The sequence below is a fragment of the Xenopus laevis genome, chromosome 9_10L, assembly GCF_017654675.1.
Source record: "Xenopus laevis strain J_2021 chromosome 9_10L, Xenopus_laevis_v10.1, whole genome shotgun sequence".
Lineage (NCBI taxonomy): Eukaryota > Metazoa > Chordata > Amphibia > Anura > Pipidae > Xenopus > Xenopus laevis.
Genome location: NC_054387.1, coordinates 102182602 through 102203579, shown reverse-complemented (window position 1 = coordinate 102203579; position 20978 = coordinate 102182602). Strand labels below are relative to the sequence as shown.

The 20978-nt window shown below is 38.3% G+C and overlaps 1 protein-coding gene across 3 annotated transcripts in view; it reads right to left on the bottom strand.

Moving 5' to 3' along the window:
- The window catches only part of abcc1.L (ATP binding cassette subfamily C member 1 L homeolog), a 78942-nt gene that overhangs the window by 7651 nt on the left and 50313 nt on the right, over window positions 1-20978 (bottom strand). Inside the window, exons 16-28 of one of the 3 annotated variants that reach the window (XM_018236333.2) lie at window positions 19436-19562; window positions 17928-18104; window positions 17583-17750; window positions 14209-14386; window positions 11686-11715; window positions 10539-10614; window positions 10305-10407; window positions 9157-9364; window positions 8401-8711; window positions 5827-6026; window positions 4084-4210; window positions 1825-1926; window positions 431-577 (exon numbers count right to left, since the gene is read on the bottom strand). In XM_018236333.2, the coding sequence (XP_018091822.1) occupies window positions 431-577; window positions 1825-1926; window positions 4084-4210; window positions 5827-6026; window positions 8401-8711; window positions 9157-9364; window positions 10305-10407; window positions 10539-10614; window positions 11686-11715; window positions 14209-14386; window positions 17583-17750; window positions 17928-18104; window positions 19436-19562 (1954 nt within the window). Of the gene's footprint in view, window positions 1-430; window positions 578-1824; window positions 1927-4083; window positions 4211-5826; window positions 6027-8400; window positions 8712-9156; window positions 9365-10304; window positions 10408-10538; window positions 10615-11685; window positions 11716-14199; window positions 14387-17582; window positions 17751-17927; window positions 18105-19435; window positions 19563-20978 lie in introns of all 3 variants that reach the window. The other 2 variants (XM_018236334.2, XM_018236335.2) reach the window with 2 other exon arrangements.

Sequence of the window (20978 nt, the reverse complement as noted above, 5' to 3'; positions counted from 1 at the left end):
TACATATTACTCTTGGCCTCATGCACATTTTTTTTGCCTTTATTTACAGTCACTGCTGTCTGGTTGCAGCTTGCAGTGGCACTGCCTCAATTTGTTTTGTAGGCTCCAATAAATTCTATTTTAAAGGCTCTACACTTCTGATTACATTGAAAACAAAAGTAAATATAATAGGTAAAAAATGTTCCATCTATTTTCCATTTTCAATTACAGGGTACTGTGGTGGATTCACAAAAATGTTTACAAAATGTTGTAAAGTTATTTTGCCAGGCACTAAAGCAATTTTAAGTGAGTGGCCCAGGTATAAAGCCTTACTCCTTGTAATATAGCCTTATAGAAGTGCATGTTTTTTGCCTAGTTAGAGGTGGTGTATATTTTTGGTGTAACTTAAATGTCCATACATTTTTAATTGCCATTTAAACCTGAAATGTACCTTTTCTCCTCCCTGTATAGTAACATTTATATTTCTAAGAGCCAGGTCCAAATCATCACGGTAGCGCAAGCCATAGCCACGAAACTCAATTTTCCCTTCCTGTGGCCAGGTGGGCTCTGGTGCAGTCTCTTCAATAGTCCATGCAGCCTGTGTAAGTAAACAAATATACAGCAATAAATCGTTGGCCTACATTTGATAGATTAACCAATATAGTTTAATCACAATATAACTAATCATAAAGACTTGGTCTCTTTACCAGGTTCAAATGAGCACATCCTACATCTAACAAGCCATGATTCACTTCATTCCCCCTTGCCTCCTGTCTGCCAGTCCCTTAACAGGCCATGATCGTAACCATTTACAAACCTGCTAAGTATTTGTAAAGTTGACTATCTTATCTCTAGTGTCAGCTTTGCTAGATCATGGTGTTGCCCCAAAATTGAGGGACATTGATCAGTTTTTAAGTTAGTAAGTGTTGATGGACAGGGGAAAAACTATGTGGGCGTTAAGCTGGCCATAGACGCAAAGAACCGATCTTACGAACCTCCGATTCGTATGATTTTCGGACCGTGTGTGGAGAGTTCTGCCATTTTTCGTCCCATGGAGATTGGTCGTTTGGTCGATCGGACAGGTTAAAAGATTTCTGTCGGCTGCAGATAATATCTCTGCATGTATTGCCGATTTTCAGTGGGAGACTGTCACCAGCTTTTGTCGGATATAAACTTTCGTACAATTGCTGCCTGGGGAAGAACAACGGCTGTTCTTTTGTACTTTATTTGATCTGAAAGTTTAATGGCAGGTTGGGAGATTGGGACGTCAATCGTTCGTCCCTTATAGCAGGTAAATCTTCACGTCTATGGCCAGCTTAAGTTTTGAAGAATATGGTCTTTGCCCCTTATATGCACAAATAAAAATACTAATTATAGACTTTTACTGAAAATATGTTATTTTATAGGGATGCACCAAATCCAGGATTCAGTTCGGGACTCGGCCAAGATTCAGCCTCTCAGCAGGATTCGGATTTGGCCGAATCCAAGTGCCTGGCAGAATTTAATCCAAAAAATCATGTGACTTTTCATGTCACAAACATGGTAATCAAAATTCTTTTAACCCTGTGCATGCTTCTCTTTCCCGCTCTTCTCCCTAATTTACATATGCAAATTAGGGGTTGGATTCGGTTCAGTATTCGGCCGAATCCTAAAATAGTGGATTCGGTGCATCCCTACTATTTTATCATCGATAAACAAGCCAATCGCCCAGTCACCCATTACTTCTCAGGCTGTGAACAAAATAAAGAACCGACACATAACACTGAACGATAACTGTCACTTTGTTAAGTCCTTTAGGTTAGTTACATATAGGTTCTGTATTCCAGGGTGTAAACAGTCATTTACCTCCTGCTTAAGGTCAGCATATTCTTTCACTCTCTCCACCGCAACTATATTTGTTTCCACTTCAGAAGACATTCGTACCAGCCAGTTCAGATAAGTAGTGACCTGAAAGAGTCAAAGAATAAACCAGCACTGACATTTATCCTTCACAATATATACATACATAACATAATATACACATGATGGCCGTTTCATAATAATAATAATAGTAGCACCAAACTGGGCCTTCATAGCTTATTCTTTCAGAAAGAGTTGTATTTTAGGTTCTCATATCCTTTGAGTGATATTGCTAGGCAGGTTTGCAAGGAAGACATTGATAGGAAGCTTGCAGAGCAGTAAAGTTGGTTACCTGACTACAAGTGTAGCATGTGTACAAGAGCACAAACTACATGGTAAGTGCTCCTTGTCCAAGTCAGAGGACATGCCCACATTTGCTTGGTACAAAAAAAGAGGTAATTGCTAATATTGAAAATAATGTGCTTTACCTAGGAGTCCCACAAATATTATGTAGAAATATTATGTTGAATGCAGCTGGTAATCTATTCATTGTGTATGGGATTCACTCTAATAAGAGAAGTGGCCACAGACTCAGGCATTCCTGTTTTCTTCTTAAGGATAAGCAAACCTTTTAAAATAAGTGAATGTAAAATTGATGAGAGTGCTATTCTAAGCACTTTTAAAATGTACTTTATTTTCTTTTTATTCCAAGATATTAAGGGATACATGTGCTGTTAATATGAAAGAATTATTTTCCAACATCGACACCTGCTGGTCCGTCTGACCTCCAAGTAGTCAAGGAAGTTGTCAGGAGAAAGAGGCTGTTCTGCTGTTCTTCTGCTTAGAAAAAAATTAGAAACCTTTTTAAAATCTTTCCTAAGAATATCAGAGCAGTCTCTTTCTTTCTCCTGACAACTTCCTTGACTACTTGGAGGTCAGACGGACCAGCAGGTGTCGCTGTTGGAACAAAATTCACTCATGTTAACAGCATATGTATCCCTTAATATCTTGGAATAAGAAGAAAATAAATAATGAATGTAAATTACAAAAGTGCTTAGAATAGCACTTTTTAAATTTTAAATTCACTTATTTTAAAGGTTTACTTATCCTTTAAGGATGCATAGTTATTTGGAACTCAAAAGGGAACTAGACTCACTTTAGCCCTATCAAGACTGGCCCCCCCCCCTTTGTAGACAGGTTTAGCAAGAAACAGAGTAAAGCTGGCCATAGACGCAAAGATCCGATTGTATGAATCATCATATAGTCGGACTTCCCCATCTCCTGACCTGCCACTAACCATTCCAATCAAATAAAGTACAAATGAACAGATCAGGCGATATTCTGCCCCTGACAGCAATTGTACGAAAGTTATGTCCGACAAAAGCTAAATGACAGTCTCCCACTGATCGGCAATACATGCAGAGATATGATCAGCAGCTGGCAGAAATCTTTTAACCTGGCTGATCGACCAAACGACCAATCTCCGCCGGACAAAAATGTCACCCACGGTCCAAAAATCGTACGAATCAAGGAATCAGATCTTTGCGTCTATGGCCAGCTTAAGGCGAGTAAAACATTGCCTACTACTGCAACTGGCTCCTTTTACCTACTAAGGTTCTCCAGAGGAATTATTGAACATAAATTAATAACCAAACTCAATGTTAGCATTCCCGGTAAAACAACAAACTGAGAAAATTCATAAACGTTATTTCTCTGCAAATGTCCTTTCTTCCAGACTGTTTGGACGATTTATTTTAACCATGCAAAGCATGACTTTATAAGGAACTTTGCAAGCAATATTCAAAGAGCTAAATGGAGAGAGAGACAGAGAGGATTATGACTTTATAAAGCAGATGCTGCCAAGGCAGCCACTGAGTCAATACTTTGCTGCAGCTAAAAATGTCACAGTGTATGTATATATATATATATATATATATATATATATATATATATATATATATATATATATATATATATATATATATATATATATATATATATATATATATATATATATATACATATATATACATATATACAGTATACACACACACAATGGATTATATCAGGGTTGGAGGAAGGCTCAATTTACATGACAAGCCTGCAGTATTTCACAAACACAAGGACTAATGTGTATATTAGTAGTAATTACATAAGGTTTCTGGTATATACTTTTTTTATGTTGCTGGGTCAATAATTAGGCCTGCTTATTTTATGGATATATTTCTAGAATTAAACCTGAGCACAGATGTTCACATCAGTTACCTGTAAAGCATAAGAGACAGAAAGTCCAACAAGTCCAGGGCTAAGGGTTGATCTAGAAATCACAGCAAAGAGAGAGGCAAAGAGGACGATGCAGTTGCCAACAAACTCCAGCCTGATTGCCAACCACCTACAGAAAGAAACACATCCAGATCAAGGTCAGTATTTAGCAGTGATGGAGTGATGGGCGGGGGGGGGGATTCCATATTATTTCTTGAATAGCTTTTATGCAAATCAGCAATAAGGTTTTCTAATATATTGAACATACAAGGGGAAGAAAATGTAATGAACATTCCTGCTCTGGTGTTTTCATTAAGGAAGTCCATTTGGCTTTAATTGTTCTAGGAATAACGTTTATATATAATGTATTGTTAATATATTGTTGCCCTGCACTGGTAAAACGTGTGTATTTGCTTCAGAAACACTACTATAGTTTATATAAACAAACTGCCGTGTAGCCATGGGGGCAGCCATTCAAACACAGGATGCACAGTAGATAACAGATACCTACTGAAGAATCCCATTGTATACTACAGAAGTTATCTGTCATCTGCTGTGTGTCCTGTGCCTTTTCTCCATTCTCAGCTTTGAATGGCTGCCCCAATGGCTACACAGGAGCTTGTTTATATAACTATAGTAGAGTTTATGAAACAAGCACACCAGATGTACCAGTGGAGTGCAATCTGTACATTATATTTTCATTACTGTAATTTACTTTCTTTACTAGTAATACTAGTAATTTACTATTCCTTTAAGCTGAGCATACTTGGGCAGATTTAAGATGCCAATTCGGCCTCTTCAGACCAAGTTATATCTTATCTGCCTGTCTAGGGGTCCTCTCCAATGTTACCCCCGCCAGATGAACAGATCTTAATGTGCATGTCCTGGTGTCTTCAGGGGAAAAATACTCTTTATGAAAAGAAGTAACTCCTGTATATTACTTTAAAAAAATTTAATAATTTGACCTGTCATTTAATTTATAAGAATTATTACTACAGTATCTATATTCTCTTTCTTTTGGCGGTGGTGCTTCTCCTGCCTCTTGAAACAATATGAATATATAAATGACAAGCCCTGATGTTACACAAGGGCTTTCAAATCCCCACACACTATGGAGACATTAAATTAGAGCAGGGGTCCCCAACCTTTTTTACTCGGGAGCCACATTTAAATGTAAAAAAAGAGTTAGGGAGCAACACAAACATGAAAAAGTCCATGGGGATGTCAAATAAGGTCTGTAACTGGCTGTTTGGTAGACACTATATGAACTGGTAGCCTACAGGAGACTCTGTTTGGCAGTACACATGGTTTTTATGAAACCAAAACTTGCCTGGAATTTAAAAATAAGCACCTGCTTTGAGGCCACTGGGAGTAAGATGCAAGGGGTTGGTGAGTAACATGTTGCTCGCGAGCTACTGGTTGGGGATCACTGGATTAGATGCTGAGCTGCTCCAAAAAAACAGATACCTGCTTCACATCATTATCTCTCAATTTCTAAAACCTAAAAAAAATGTGTTTCCATGCCTCTATGCAGTTACCATATTATGGTATAAAATCAAGGGCTGTGTATTTATTCTAACCAGCAGTAAGATCTATCCAAGGAAGAGCTAACTTTAAGAATAACAGTTCTGTGGGTTGCACAGAAACATTTTCTATCCTTACAATATACTGCATTCTAGCACAGTGCTTTTTATTATGCATTTTTTCAAACATATGAAGTTCAGCAAATGGAAGAGGAGAGGATACCTGTTAGAGACAATGCTTGGGTAGTAAGCCCTTTGATTTTCATCAACTTTAAAGTCACTGATCTGTATAAAGCGCTTCTGTTCCCCAAATGCTCGGATGACACTTGATCCTAAAAGAGTCTCATTGAAATGTGAATATACAGGAGATCGGCTGACGGACTCCAGTCTTTTCAACTGCCGTGAGGTGGCGACATAAAACCTCTGGAAAAAGTTTAAAAAAATGGTTAAAAGCTAGAGAACACCAAAGACTTCAGTACATGTAGCGTCAACGCTGGTACATCATGGGGCTTCAAATGACACTGTTGGGATTATTTAATAAAAGGCACTAAGTGTGCCCAGGAGTAGTAATCCATAGCAACCAATCAGCAGGTAGCATTTACTTGGTCGCTGTTTAAAAGCAAACATCTAATTGGTTCCTAGGGGTTACTGCTCCTGGGCAAACATAGTGCCTTTTATTACATATAGGGGTGTGTGTCTTCTTCAGCACAAACACTTTCAATAAAGTGTGAACAAAAGTAAAGTCTTCTGATACATTTCAACTTGTTTTCTGCAATATTTAAAAAATTGTTGGTCTTTGCAAAGTTATTATGAATCCTACTACCTACCTAGTATCTTCTATGTATTCCTTGTAACCAACTAACAGTCTATCATATTTTATGTTTAGACATGATGCTTTGAACTCAGAAGTATTCTTTGTTGTCTATGCACGCGCCGCTTGTTTGGGATCACCCCATAATATTCAGGTTTGGGGAGCAAAGGCTTTTTCCTAAACCTCATGTTCTTTTCCTGGAAATCCATGATGGCTAAAAAATGCTGCAGACTGATGACAGGGGCCCTTCCCTCTAAGCTCCAACTATATAATATTTCCAGTGTCACACATCACCGTTTTTATACGATCCATGGTTTCCATATTGCTGTACACGATTCACAGTATATTTTATGTAATGTTATACTACATTATGTGGAAAATATGCAAAAGAATATTACACCCTTTAAAGTAGTTTATGCAATTAATGTAAACTTACCCTTTTATTGCCGTGTCAGTTGAAAAATACATGCATTTATAAAAATGTCATCAAAATAAACATAGAGCCTCACAGGTAAATCATTTTGATATTCACTGCACTAAGAGCCTATTCAAAAGAATAGGAAATGTTCTGCTTAAGAAACAGTGCTGGCTATATAGTGCGCCAATTCCAGCATTTCTGGCTGGTCTCCAAATCAGAAACATCTGCCATGGGCTGGGAGTGTGAGTCAGAAGAACCTCTGAGGCAAATTGGAAAGGCTTTAGATGGGGTTTTTTTGCCTTCCTTTGGATCAACTAGCAGTTAGGCAGGTTTTATATAGACATACAACAGTTTATATAAACAAGCTGCTGTGTAGTCATGGGGGTAGGCATTCCAAGCTGAAAAAGGAGAAAAGGCACAGGATATACTGCAGATAGCCGATAGGCTCTGAATATACAATAGGATTCTACAGAGCTTATTTGTTATCTACAGTGTATCCTGTGTTTGAATAGCTGTCCCCATGGCTGCACAGCAGCTTGTTTATATACACAATAGCAGCGTTTCTGAAGCACACACCAGTTTTTCCAGTGCAGGGCAACAGTACAATATATTGTCATTCCTTTAAAAGCCTTTCATTTTTAGAAGTCATTGTTGCTTAAACTTACTATGTTACTATGTTTTGACCACACTGCAGTTCTCAAAGAGCACTGTGACGATGAAGTAAATTGTATATCTACATTGTCACACAGGCCTAAAACACACCAAGCTACTTAAATGTGCAGTATAAAAACATTACTACAAATGAGCACAATAAACAGAACCGGAGTTGAAAATGCATTCAGCCTGTTCTTTTTGACTCCCCCATACCCCTTTTACAAAGAGGTGATCCCATAAAAGGTATATAAAGAAAGGAGATTAATCAAACCCAGTCTTCACTAGGCCAAGGACATACAATGCAGATGTGCACAGCTGGAGAAAAGCCCATCTGCTCCTTTGTGTAGCTCCACTGACATATTATTGGTATGTGCAGGTAGACTGAGCAGATTTTGGGACAAAAATTGAAGTTTAAACTTTGGCCTGAAATCTGATCAGTAAAGTTGCACACAGGCCAACAATGTGCCTGTCAGTGGAGCTACACAAAGGACTCTGGTCAGTAAGTACTAACGGGTAGAGACACATACACTCTATTATATATGGATTAGTAATTATCTTTACCAAATTCTCCTCTGCTCAGCAGAACAGGACGTGACAGGAAGAGTTAAAGTAAAAGTAGCTGCATTTTCTTGTTTAGTTAATAAACAACAACAAACACAAAAATGATGCTCCACACAAGCTATATTCACTGAACTGAATATCTTCGGGGGGGGGGATAGGTCCCTTTTAAAATGAACTAATAAATATGTTAACACTCAATTTCTTGCCAAGTTTTCTGACTTGATGTTAAGACAAATGAAGACAGGATGCTTAATCCATATTATGAATTATTGTTATTATTTTCTTATGTAGCATGCGGAGCTCTGCTCTGTGCAATGTTCTATGCAAGGAACTAGTTTTATATGTATATTTACCTGTACAAAGAAGTAAATCAGGCCAAGCGGTGGAATGATAACAGCAACTATGGGCGTTGCAAGTAGAATGATAACACATGCACCAATGACATTAAACAGGGACCCCATGAACATCTTAATGATCTGGGGGATGGTATTGTCAATAGTGTCGATTTCCTTTGAAAAACGGTTAACAAGATTCCCGCTCGGGGTCCGTTCAAAGAAGCTCATTGGAAACCGCAGGACATTGTGCAGCAAATTTGTGTGAAGAAACCGGGATGCAAGCACCCCTCCTAGAGAGACAGCTGTAGAATAGCCAAACACTGCAATGCCTAGAATGGGAAGAAAGTAACACACATCAACTTTTGCACCATTAGCCTCAAAATGATCAAGATTGTATATATACCTGGTTAAAACCTGGCTATTATTCTTTATTTTGCCTTTACCAGACATATTGACATGGAAAAGCTTGTTCTGTATTTGTGTCAGTTCAACAGCAATAAATTAATACTGTTCTTAATTGTCCTATGGAAGTGCCCAGAAACGACATCTATTTTGCAGCAACCAGACAAAAAAAAAAAATCTGTGGAGGCTGTTTTCACTCAAAAGAGCTAGAGAGATGCCATGAAACTAAAATGTTCATCCCCAGGGAACACCCATAGTACACTGCACTGTGACCAAGAGCTCTGCTTCTTATCTCCATGAATATATTTGTATTTAATTATAAAAGAACACAATATAAATCCATAGTACTGATCAGGAGTGACTTCAGCATACCTTGTGATAATCCCAAAGCTCCATAAACACTCAGCCTCATTGTAGTATTTTGCTGTGTTCCATTAACAACTTTGTCATCTGTCCAAAGACTAAGCCAATAGTTAGAGGCCAAAGATGAAACATGGTTGCACATAAAAAGGAATATGCTGAGAAAGCAAAGGAGCAGTCCGATGGCTTTCATATACTCCCAGAACACTGCCAGCTTCACCTACAAAAAAGAAAGGACAACATTTACTTGGGGACATACCGATATTTAATGACTTTACACCTATCCAAAAAAAGGCATCTTTAATAAAGTCCACATCTGTTACATGAAAGGGAAACGTCTTCAAATATACTAAAAATCAAGCTAAAGCCAGGCCTTCGTTTCTAGAGGATTTTCTTTTATTTTGTGGCCCTTTAAAACTTTAAACATCTTGTCCCTTTTAATTTCCTTGGACATGACGATAGGTTACACCTCTAGCAGCTGTGAATTTAACCCTAGGGTAGAGAAATTCTATTGCACCCACCTTTCATCGCATGACAATAGAGCTGCAGTTAATACTTTGGAGAGATGAAAATGACACATTGAACAATGCACCTTGAGCATGGGGGCCAATAAGGAAACATCTTCATATTTCAATGCGGTACCCTCCTATAAACAAAACTGTTCATTTGCTAGAAGGAAGGTGACCAAGCAATTTTTTAAGTGGTTGAGCTGCATAATCGCCAAGTTGCAATGGCAAACGGATAACATGAACCATGCTCAGCGCATCCAGAACTGCCTAAGATTGTCCACATCAACAGCTTTGGGTTCTGTTGTGGCATTACACTTTTTCTTGCCTTCTAGGGTGATGCTAAGAAAGATAATGTGCAGTGTATACCTGTGGCTACAACGTTCTGGAGTCTGGAGTTCTAGCAATACTTTTTGTATGTTATCCCCATGCTCCTGTGGACTTCTTCCATGTACTCCAGTTTCCAAAAATACACAGGTAGATTAATCGTTTCCTGATAAAATTGACCATAACGTTTCTATGACCTTAGATTGCAAGCTCCACTGATGTGAAATCTCTGTTAAGTGCAGCAAACAGGTTTACTCTATGTATTAAGGTTTATAATAATAAAGGTTTATCATTAAAAAATCTAAAGGTTAAGGATCAGTGATTTACCCTTCCTGTTTTGGCTTTGTCTGCTTCAGTCAGTTTCCAATCTTCTTTTTCGTCTGTCTTGTTCTGATTCAAAGACTTGGTTTCAGAGGATGCACTTAATTGTCTGCAATTAGAGAGAGAGAATTAAAATGAACATGCTACAGAGCTAACATTTTGTCTCTGTTGTCAGCTATGTTGCAGCACTGATAACATGCTAACATATCCCACTGTTATCCCATGATATCCGATACAAACCTTTGTAAATTCTTTTCACTTCTCAAAATTCCATTCTCCAAATGTTTCTCATCAGAATGGACTGGGCTTGGTGCTTCTATAGGAGTGGAGAAGAATGCTGGCATTTTAGAGAAACGTCTTCATTATATGATATGTTTTTTAAAAATGTCATTTTATATTTGGCACACACCAACAGCACACTCTGTTTTACTAGCACTTTACCAACAACAAAGAAGCAGAAGACAAATAGATGGAATAGTAACATTGCTGGTGTCCTTATGAATGAAATGTTACCCAGAATTATCCATTAAAGACATTTTTTAAGTCACAGTGCCCCCTAAAAACCACCAGATGATGGGAGAGGATTTTTTATACATTACTTTGACCAGTCAGGCTAGTTAGATGGAAAATCATGCCACAAAAGGCAAACATTCACCCCTCTGAAAGGGGCTGTCCATTGTAGCTAATATAGTTCAATTGTTTCATTGCCTTTGTGGGTCATGCAGATATCCTTTTGGACAGTGCATTCAGGAAAATGTTTTGCTTTGGAACCTAGATACAGTAGTAGTAGTAAGTATAAACTATATTCTAGACCAGGGATGTTCAACTGGAAGCCTGCAGGTCAGATGTTATCCTTCTAAATATTTTTATGGCTCCAAGTCTATTTAAGGGCTCCGTAGACTTCATTGTATGACATTTTGATTCAATGTGGACCTCAAACATGCTATCTGAGAGATAATGTACTACATGTAATAAGTTGGACCACACTGTTCTAGTGAGACAATAGGTGGCAATACATTGCTTATCGGTCATTGGCTGTGCAACCAAATATCACTTGTGTTTGACGGCCAGCACAGCCACTGACTGCCAAGAGACATTAGTACAGTACTGGACGAGTATCGGAGAGTCTTTATTTGTAATTTACTTCTAAGGTTCATGTCTATTTTGCTCAAAACCAGAGACATTCCACCCTTCTACTCTCAAAGTAAAATAATAATTGCTATTTCCTTCTCAGTTGTAAGATGTACCTACAACCTCCATTCAATCTGTGAGCATCTGAAAAAAACAACAAAAAAAATCCTGATTTCTACCGACACATATTCGAGGAGTAGGACCACGTCAGTACACATGCATTCACACATCAAACACAGCATGCTGTAAGACAAACCTTCCTCCTCTTCCACCTCTGTTGTGTTTGCTGGAATCATTGCAGCACAGAAAGGAAGACAATGTAAAGGTTAGGTTTGTAGGGCAACAAGGAACTATCCAGTAAAGCAAAGATGCCCATACACCATGGTAACCAAACCTACCATGTGCCAGACTTTTACGTTAAGAATGAAAGGCTAACCTTGCTGCTGTTTCTACCCAATAGGATGTCATAGACACTGCTCATAGAAGTTAGAAAGGTTCCATAAAGTGAATCACCGTACCAGAGGCCTCCCCTTTAGACTAGAAGAAAAGAACTTTCATTTGAAACAACGTAGGGGGTTCTTCACAGTCAGGACAGTGAGGTTGTGGAATGCACTGCCGGGTGATGTTGTGATGGCTGATTCAGTTAATGCCTTTAAGAATGGCTTGGATGATTTTTTGGACAGACATAATATCAAAGGCTATTGTGATACTAAGCTCTATAGTTAGTATAGGTATGGGTATATAGAATTTAATTTAAAGTAGGGAGGGGTGTGTGTATGGATGCTGGGTTTTCATTTGGAGGGGTTGGACTTGATGGACTTTAACTATGTAACTATGTAAGTTTTGTATTCTCCTCTGAATGCTAGAGTGGAGCCATGCAAAATTTGTTGGCGCTATATAAATACATGTTAATAATGTTCCATGCACTGTTTGTTCCCAATAAATCAAAGTCTATACCATGGACTCTCTACTTTACAATTTTCCCTTTACAATAGCCTCTTTGAAAAATCAACCAAAGAGATAGTAAATCAACATTGATTTCTAATGATGTTACAGGATAGCTCTGTTTGCAGATTCTTGTGCAGCTAAAACGATCTAAACTATGGATGTGACCTAGCTGTTGAGCAGTAGTAAAAATGAATGACAAATACAGGTACAGGATCTGTTATCCGGAAATCCGTTATCCAGAAAGCTCTGAATTACAGAAACACCATCTCCCATAGACTCCTTTTTATCCAAATAATCAAACATTTTTAAAAATGCTTTCTCTGTAATAATAAAACAGTAGCTTGTACTTGATCCCAACTAATATATAATTAATCATTATTGGAGGCAAAACCATATCTGGTTTATTTAATGTTTAAATGATTTTCTAGTAGACTTAAGTAATGAAGATCCAAATTATGGAAAGATCTGTTATCCAGAAAACCCCAGGTCCTGAGCATTCTGGATAACAGGTCCTATACCTGTACTTCTAATTTTGTCATAAGGTTTATGATTGATAGTATTATTTGTCAATCAAATGAATCAAACCCTCTGACCCTGAAAATCATCTACTAAAACATATCACATATCAGCCATTTTTAAGATTTTAAGGTGGCCATACACGGGCCAATAAAAGCTGTCGACAGACCGAAAGTCGGCCATATCTCGATCGGATGGGACTAAAAATCCGTCGGATCGCGGCCGCATCTGTTCGTTGATGTGGTCCCGTGATCCGACCACCCGTTACCATTTGTTAGGAACCGATCGTTGGGCCCTAGGGCCCACGTCGGATCAGCCCGATATTGCCCACCTCAAGGTGGGCATTTCGGGGAGAGATCCGCTCGTTTGCCGACATTGCCAAACTAGCGGATCTCTCCCCGACATGCCCACCTTTAATCTCTGGTAACAAAATTTGCCAATTTACAGCACAATGCTTCACATCAATCAATTGGAATAGTCTAGGAGTATGGTAAACAAGCAAGAACAATGTCTCAGCTCATTAGAAATTTGGGTCAGTCCCCAAGGGTTTTTTGTCTTTTTCAGTGGCTTGAGAGAAACCTGTTGCTCACCAATCCCGATGTTGCCCCCAGTGGCCTCAAAGCAGTTGCTTATTTTTGAATTCCTGGCTTGGAGACACGTTTTGGTTGCATAAAAACCAGATGTACTGCCAAACAGAGCCTCCTGTAGGCTGACAGTCCACATAGGTGCTACCAAATGGCCAATCGCAGCACTTATTTTGCACCACCCAGGAACATTTTAAATGCTTTTGTTGCTCCCCAACTCTTTCTACTGAATGTTGGTCACGGGGAAAAAAGGTTGGAGAACCCTGCTCTAACATGGTATATCCCAGCACTATTCTTCAAAGACTGTCCAAATCTCTAACTTGGGGCCCCACATATAGATTGATGATCATTAAATATAGATAGAATTGGCCGATTTGTTAGATCCGGTTGCTGCTTCGCCAAATGTGGTATATAGAATCACATGTGTACTATACTTCTGTATCTTTTATTCAAAGTTTACATTTAACAGTTATTATTTCTACTTTACAACCAATGTATTAAGTCATTGGTGACCTTAAACACATTATCCCTGTATATTGCATAAACTGGAATCCCTTGCATCACTTTGCATTATGTTATTCACTGGCCTACTGAATGTTATTGGTACGTACCCCTAGGCTTTTTACCTTGACCCAGTGTTGTAAGCTTGAGGGAGATAAACATAATAAACAGTGACACACAGCAAAATACAGAACGTTCAGATATAGTCTCATTTTGGTTACTTGGCTTACTGTATTGTTGTTTATTTTGTTCAGCATTGGCGTAGGTACGAAGGAATTCAGCAAATGCTCCATCTTGCTTCAAGAGGTCCTGGTAAGATCCAACTTCTGTGATTTTCCCGTCAACCATTACTATGATGGAGTCCATTTGAGGCAGGTAACTTACACCATGAGTAACAAGAATACGAGTCTATTCACAAGGGACAGAAATTGGCACGGAGAAGTTACAATGGTCAAGTCAATATTAACAGCAGTCATTGACAACATTGGTTACCTATGGAGATTTAAAGGAATAATAACCCCTAAAAAGTGTCAGTTTTAATATATTTGATTTAATGTATTTGATTATCCAGCCCCTTCAAACAATTTATTTCTTAGCAACAGATGTTCGATTTTATGCTGTGCATCAAGCTATCTTTCTGTGTAAAAACAAAGGCTACTCAAAGAGACAGCTAAGAGTGCAACCCAAATGATACAGAGCCCCTTATTCACCCACAGGGGCACCGATAAGGAGATTTATTACAGAATATATTGTCTTCAATAAATCTTTTTTGCGCATAATCCTACTGATGGTGCTTTGGTATGTATTAAATGAGTTATAATGACTTTAGCTAACACAGTTTCTTCAGAGTCTTGACGCATTTAACACAAAAATCCAAGTGGCTTCATCCGTATGTAAAACGGATGCGGAAGGGTCGGCAGACTATGGTACAATCTTTAATAATAGTGGCATAGCAAGTAACATTGCTGTTGGTTTTGGAAGTTTAGGGTACACAGCTGGCAAACACAAGGATTAGCTGGAGCTGACACATGGGGGTAATACAGTGTAGAAGCTTGGGAATATATTGTAGATGACCGGTATATATCCCAATTCTTTAGGTTTTGAAATTACCTCTTTAAGAGACACCATGGGGTTAACCAGCCAGAGGTAGGCTGGACATCCAAGGAGTGTTTAATGGAGGTGAGCAGCAGGTGAGAGGTGTGGAAGTTTTTCACAAGTGGTAACTCACTGCTGAGTTAAACAGAAAATGCTGTCTCGCTAAAAGACTGGAGAGTTCATTCCCTAAAGACTGCATGTTATATGGTTGGTAGTAAGTAAGCTATTCTTATGTTTGGACTTATATACTGCTGAAGTGAAGCTGTTTTGTTTTCTGTTTGCTGCTGAAAGCCTAAACCTGAATTGAGAAAAAATAAACAGACTGTTTTACCTTCAATCTGGAGTGGCCTGCATGTCTGGTGGAAAACCCCGCTGTGATCCCCCAAACTTCACAACCTTACATACGATTCCCCCCATAATAAGAATCTGGAGTCAGGTTGTTTTTTGAGCCATACATGTGCAGATCTACTCGCTTGGAGAGGTCGCCAAACGAGCGATCTTGCCCCTATATGCCCATCTTAAGTGGGCCATATCAGGCTGATCCAATCATGGGCCTATCACAACATGGGATGCAGGTGGTCGGTAATTGGGATTTAAGGCCGTTGTCTACTATGTCCTAATAAACATTTTTGTACTTTTAACTGCCTTTGACTGATTTTTGAAGGGACTGAACTATTTTTTTTTTTTCATGGATATGCACCTGTGGACTGGGATGAACTGTATGTATATCCTCCTCCTCATGCAAATTTTTGCTTTATTGCAACTCCATTTACTGTGGAAATGCCCACATTGGCACCTGCTCTTTTTGCTTTTGGGATTTAAACCTGCCCGATCGTCCAGATAATGGTCGGAGAAGCCTGTGGAGAGCCCCATACACTGGCCAATAAGCTGCCAACATAATCTGCTGGTAGCTTTTATCAGCCTGTGTATGGCCACATTAAAAGTAGGACATTTGGATCAATGCAGAGCATATTCCTGGTAAATAAATAATGCAGCTGATGCAGCTTTGTCAAAAGTCCAATTCAATAGGTTTTAGGAGGCCACCAACAAATGGACTAAGTCGTGGGTTGCCCATCATACCTGTGGAATCTTGTACTGCCCGAGTGTGTTCATCGCCAGATAAACCACGGCAGACATACTGGAGTAACTAGAGGGAATGGCTGGCCTTTGGAGACATTAACTTACAAGAACAAAACATTAATGACAGGGATGGCATTGTTCTGTTTGTACTGGAGCAGATTCAAGCTCAGCAGAAATACAAAAGAAGCTGGCAGGGATTTTGCTCTGCTGAAAGTTATTAAACCAGGAAAATGTAAAAAAAAAAAAATTTAGTTAAATCAGCTAGCACTAGGAAGCCCATCACTGTGATACTAGAACACTAGTTTTACTATTACCTAATGTTTTTTTTTTTTAAAAATTACAAACAAGATTTGTTTCCTTAATTATTTACAATTTATTTATCATTTACTTTTTCACAGTTGTGTGTATTGGAGAAGCTTTGTCCAGGACCAAAAGGTCATCGAGAGGGTTTAAGTTCAGTGATGTGTCACTTGTTAATGGCAGGCTCCTCTTGGGTCTTAGGAGGTCCAAGATGGGAAGGGTACGACCATATGGCTAGTCAGTATCCCCAGTATATGGCCTATGAGGTCTTTCTTTCTTACACTATCATTTGTTGGGCAGTTAATAGACCATTTTTTGTAGATGGTACCTACCTCACTAAATGCCAGTTCTCCCAAGTCCCGAAGACATGTCTTATCCTTATCAATGGCTTATCCCTAGCCAATTACAAAATGAATTCCCTTCCTATGGGGAAGACTAGGCAAGCCTAATTATTAGAATTTGGGGACAAAGAAACTAGGGATTGGGAACAGGCACAGTGTAGTTATGTAAGCCATGCAGTATGGTGGGCAGTGGGAGAGATGTTAACCTTTCTTACCAATACAGTGGTTATCAAGCTGTAATGTGTGGGCAATTTAATAGCAGTTATTCTATAAAAGAGGGGCACTCATGGCGATATACTTATCAATGTCAATATAGTGGGATACATCTTTTAGTAACTTGATCACAAAGACTCTGACTCTTTCCAGTCACTGACCCCATCTAAAAACAAATGCTACAAATGTATTGTTATTGCTACATTTTATTACTTCTCTTTCTATTCAGACCCTCTTCTATTCATATTCCAGTCTCTTATTCATATCATTTCATGGTTGCTAGGGTAATTTGGACCCTAGCAACCAGATTGCCGAGATTGCAAACTGGAGAGCTGCTAAATAAAAAGCTAATTAACTCAAAAAACTACAAATAATAAAAATTTAAAACCATTTGCAAATTGACTCTGAATATCCCTCTCTACATCATACTAAAAGTTAACTCAAAGCTGAACAACCCCTTTAAGGAACAGACCATGCTAGTAATGGGATGGGGGAAAAGAACATTTGTGGCAAGATCCATACAGCAAAGTAGAAATTTAACACAGTATACACCAGGCAACAAATAACATACTCACTTTATTTTTAAGCATTCCTTTAGGCCCAATGACTTTATCAAATATGTGCTTCCCCACGTGAGCATCCACTGCAGATAAAGGGTCATCAAGTAAATAGATATCCGTGTTACAATAAACTGCACGGGCAAGGCTTACTCTCTGTTTTTGCCCTCCAGATAAATTCACCCCCTTGGCATAAGAAAAATAAAAGAAGGGGAAATATAAAAAAAAGAAAGCGTTAATATTAGCAGTTCTCTTTGGGAACTTGTACATGCACAAAGGCTCATGGAAGATATCAGAGCATCTGTGATTATATCCAAATGACAATAAAGGCAAACTAAGCATTAATCATAGGGTAAGTCTAACCTTTTCTCCAATTTCTGTCCTGTCCCCAGTAGGTAGGATCTCCAAGTCAGGTATCAGGGCACAAGCTTCTACCACTTTTTTGTACATAGATTCATTGCATTCTCTTCCGAACAGGATGTTGTCTTTAAGAGATGCATTCTGTATCCAGGCTTGTTGAGGAACATAAGCCAAAGATCCCTGAAGGGAACATCATAAACAGCAGTAAATTAAATGGTTTGGGTTCTCAGATCCTATCCTATCACAGGTATGGGACCTGTTATCCAGAATGCTCCAGATAATGGATCTTACTGTAATTTAGATCTTCATACCTTAAGTCTACTAGAAAATCATGTAAAAAAACCCAATAGGCTGATTTTGCTTCCAATAAGGATTAATTATATCTTAGCTGGGATCAAGTACAAGATACTGTTTTATTACTACAGGGGAAAAGGAAATCATTTATAAAAATTTGGATTCTTTGGATAAAATGGGAGAGTGCCTTTCCGTGATTCGGAGCTTTCTGGATAACCGGTTTCTGGATAACGTATCCCATACCTGTACAACGTATTGATGCCCAGGACCTCAATTATTTTTTAAGGTATTATATGAACAAAATGTTCCCTTTTCTTACATATTTTTAGTAAAATATATTACCCTAGATTGGTAGTGCGGTAGATTATTCTGCACACGTAGGGGCAGATTTACTAAGCTCGAGTCAATTTTCGAAGTTAAAAAAGTTTGAATTTCGAAGTAATTTTTTGGGTACTTCGACCATCGAATAGGCTACTACGACCTTCGACTCGAACGATTCGAAGTAAAAATCGTTTGACTACTGACTCTTTAAAAAAACTTCGACTTCATACTTCGCCAAATTAAAGCTACAGAAGTGCACTTTTCTAAGTTTTTTTTGGTTGAATAGAAATCCTTCGATCGATCGCTAAAAATCGTTCGAAACAAATGATTTAATCGTTGGAACTATTTCTATTCGATTTTTCGAATACGCTAAAAATATTGAATATCGAAGTCGAAGGATTTCAATTCGAGGGTCGAATTTCGACATGTTGGAGAGACGGGATGTCTAACATAAAATAAAAGAACACAACTTCCTGCTTTTCAGCTCTCTAACTCTGAGTCAGTCAGAGACTTGAAGGGGGGCCACATGAGACATAACTGTTCAGTGAGTTTGCAATTGTTCCTCAGCATTCAGCTCAGATTCAAAAGCAACAGTTATGACCCATGTGGCCCCCCTCAAGTCACTGATTGGTTACTGCCTGGTAACCAATCAGTGGAAATCATGAGAGCTGAAAAGCAGGAAGTAGTGTTCTGGCTATTATGTTAGACATCAAGTCACTCCAGCCTTTATACATTACATCTTTTTGCACATTTTATCTATTTACCCAGTTTTTATTTTTATACTGAACAATTCCTTTAAGAGTATACCTTATTTATACACATGGCTCTTCTCATTTGATAGGATGAATGTTTTTGGTTTTTTTTAAAAAGAAAAAACAGGAAGCTGCTTGACCTACCTTCATAGCCACATAGCCATCTTGCTTTTCCATCTCCCCCAACAGCGCAGACAGCAAGGAAGATTTTCCACACCCCACTTGCCCAACAACAGCAACCAAGGAGCCCTCTGGGATAGAAAGATCAATGCTGAAAAATAAATAGATATGTTTGATAATACCACCGCTGGCCATAATTAACATACAAAAAATAAAAAACAATGCTAGAGCATTTAGAGCATAGAGTTCATGCTGTGTAATGGCATCCACTCTTCTACTAAAAATCCTTCTTTTTGGGTAAATAAATGGTCTATTGGTGTTTCTCAGCATTACATTTTTTATACTGTAAAGAGTCAGTTGTGACTCAAGTCAGTTAGAGCAGGAGAAACCTAGCAGAAACTTAGTATTTGCGTCATCTAAAGGTTAAAAACATTAGGTTGAGGCACTGGCAAAACAGATTTACTACAGTGATTTTTTTCTATGTACTCCCATAGACACCTTTTTATCTGAATAATCCAAATTATTCCCTTTTTTTGTAATAAAACAACAGTACATTTTATCCTTATTGGTGGCAAAACCAGCCTACTGGGTTTATTCTTAATGTTTAAATTATGTTCCAATAGACTTGGTATGAAGACGACTATCCCATTTATTTACACAAACTGGACCAACAAAAAAAGTGGTGCAATTAATAAAACATTTATTTAAAGAAAAAGCATCGCACAAAAAAAAAAAAAACAGCCTTATGCGTTTCATGCCAAAATGGGCACTTAATCATAGGCTAAAGGGTTTCTTTTGGCACGCATCGCCAAATAAACTGATCAAGGAATCAGCTGTCAATTCAACAGAAACTCTAACTATCCTGTAAATTAAATGGTACTAAACGGTACTTAGTGATATCATCTGTTATAATCGGAGCTTAGTGATGTCATTTCCGTCACATGACTCGCTGAAACTTGTGTATTATAATAAATAAAGTACCCCCTGTTGCGACATATGAGGATCTTAGAAGTCACCTCGATGTTCCATGACCTGATTCGGTCTTCAGCCTCATGCTTTTTATATGGTCATGGAATTCTTCATTAACTTATAATATCCTTTTATTTTACAAGCGGGGGTAATTTTTCACAATAGAATTTTACAGAAAGACCAAAATAACGAGTTTATGATTACCAGAACAGTTATGGAATCTCCATTATACATCCCTGAAATTTGATTCTCTGGATGAGGGAGAAGTAGAGGCAACTTGCACTTGCCCTTAGAGCTTACCAGCCTCTGCTATCATCTAAACAGGCAGGGAAGCCCTTGGTTATTGTTCTGCATGCATATAATTCTCCACACTCTGTTTTAGAGAAATCATGCTTAATTATAAATACAAGCAGAATGAACAGTGCCATGACAGAAAGCTTCTGCATATCATAATCTAAAATGTTGTTATGCCTAAATTCTAATACACTAAGGGGCCCATTCACTAAGTTCGAGTGAAGGAATAGAGGAAAAATAGCACGATTTTCGAATGTTTTTTTTGGCTACTTTGACCATCAAATTGGCTACTTCGACCACGACC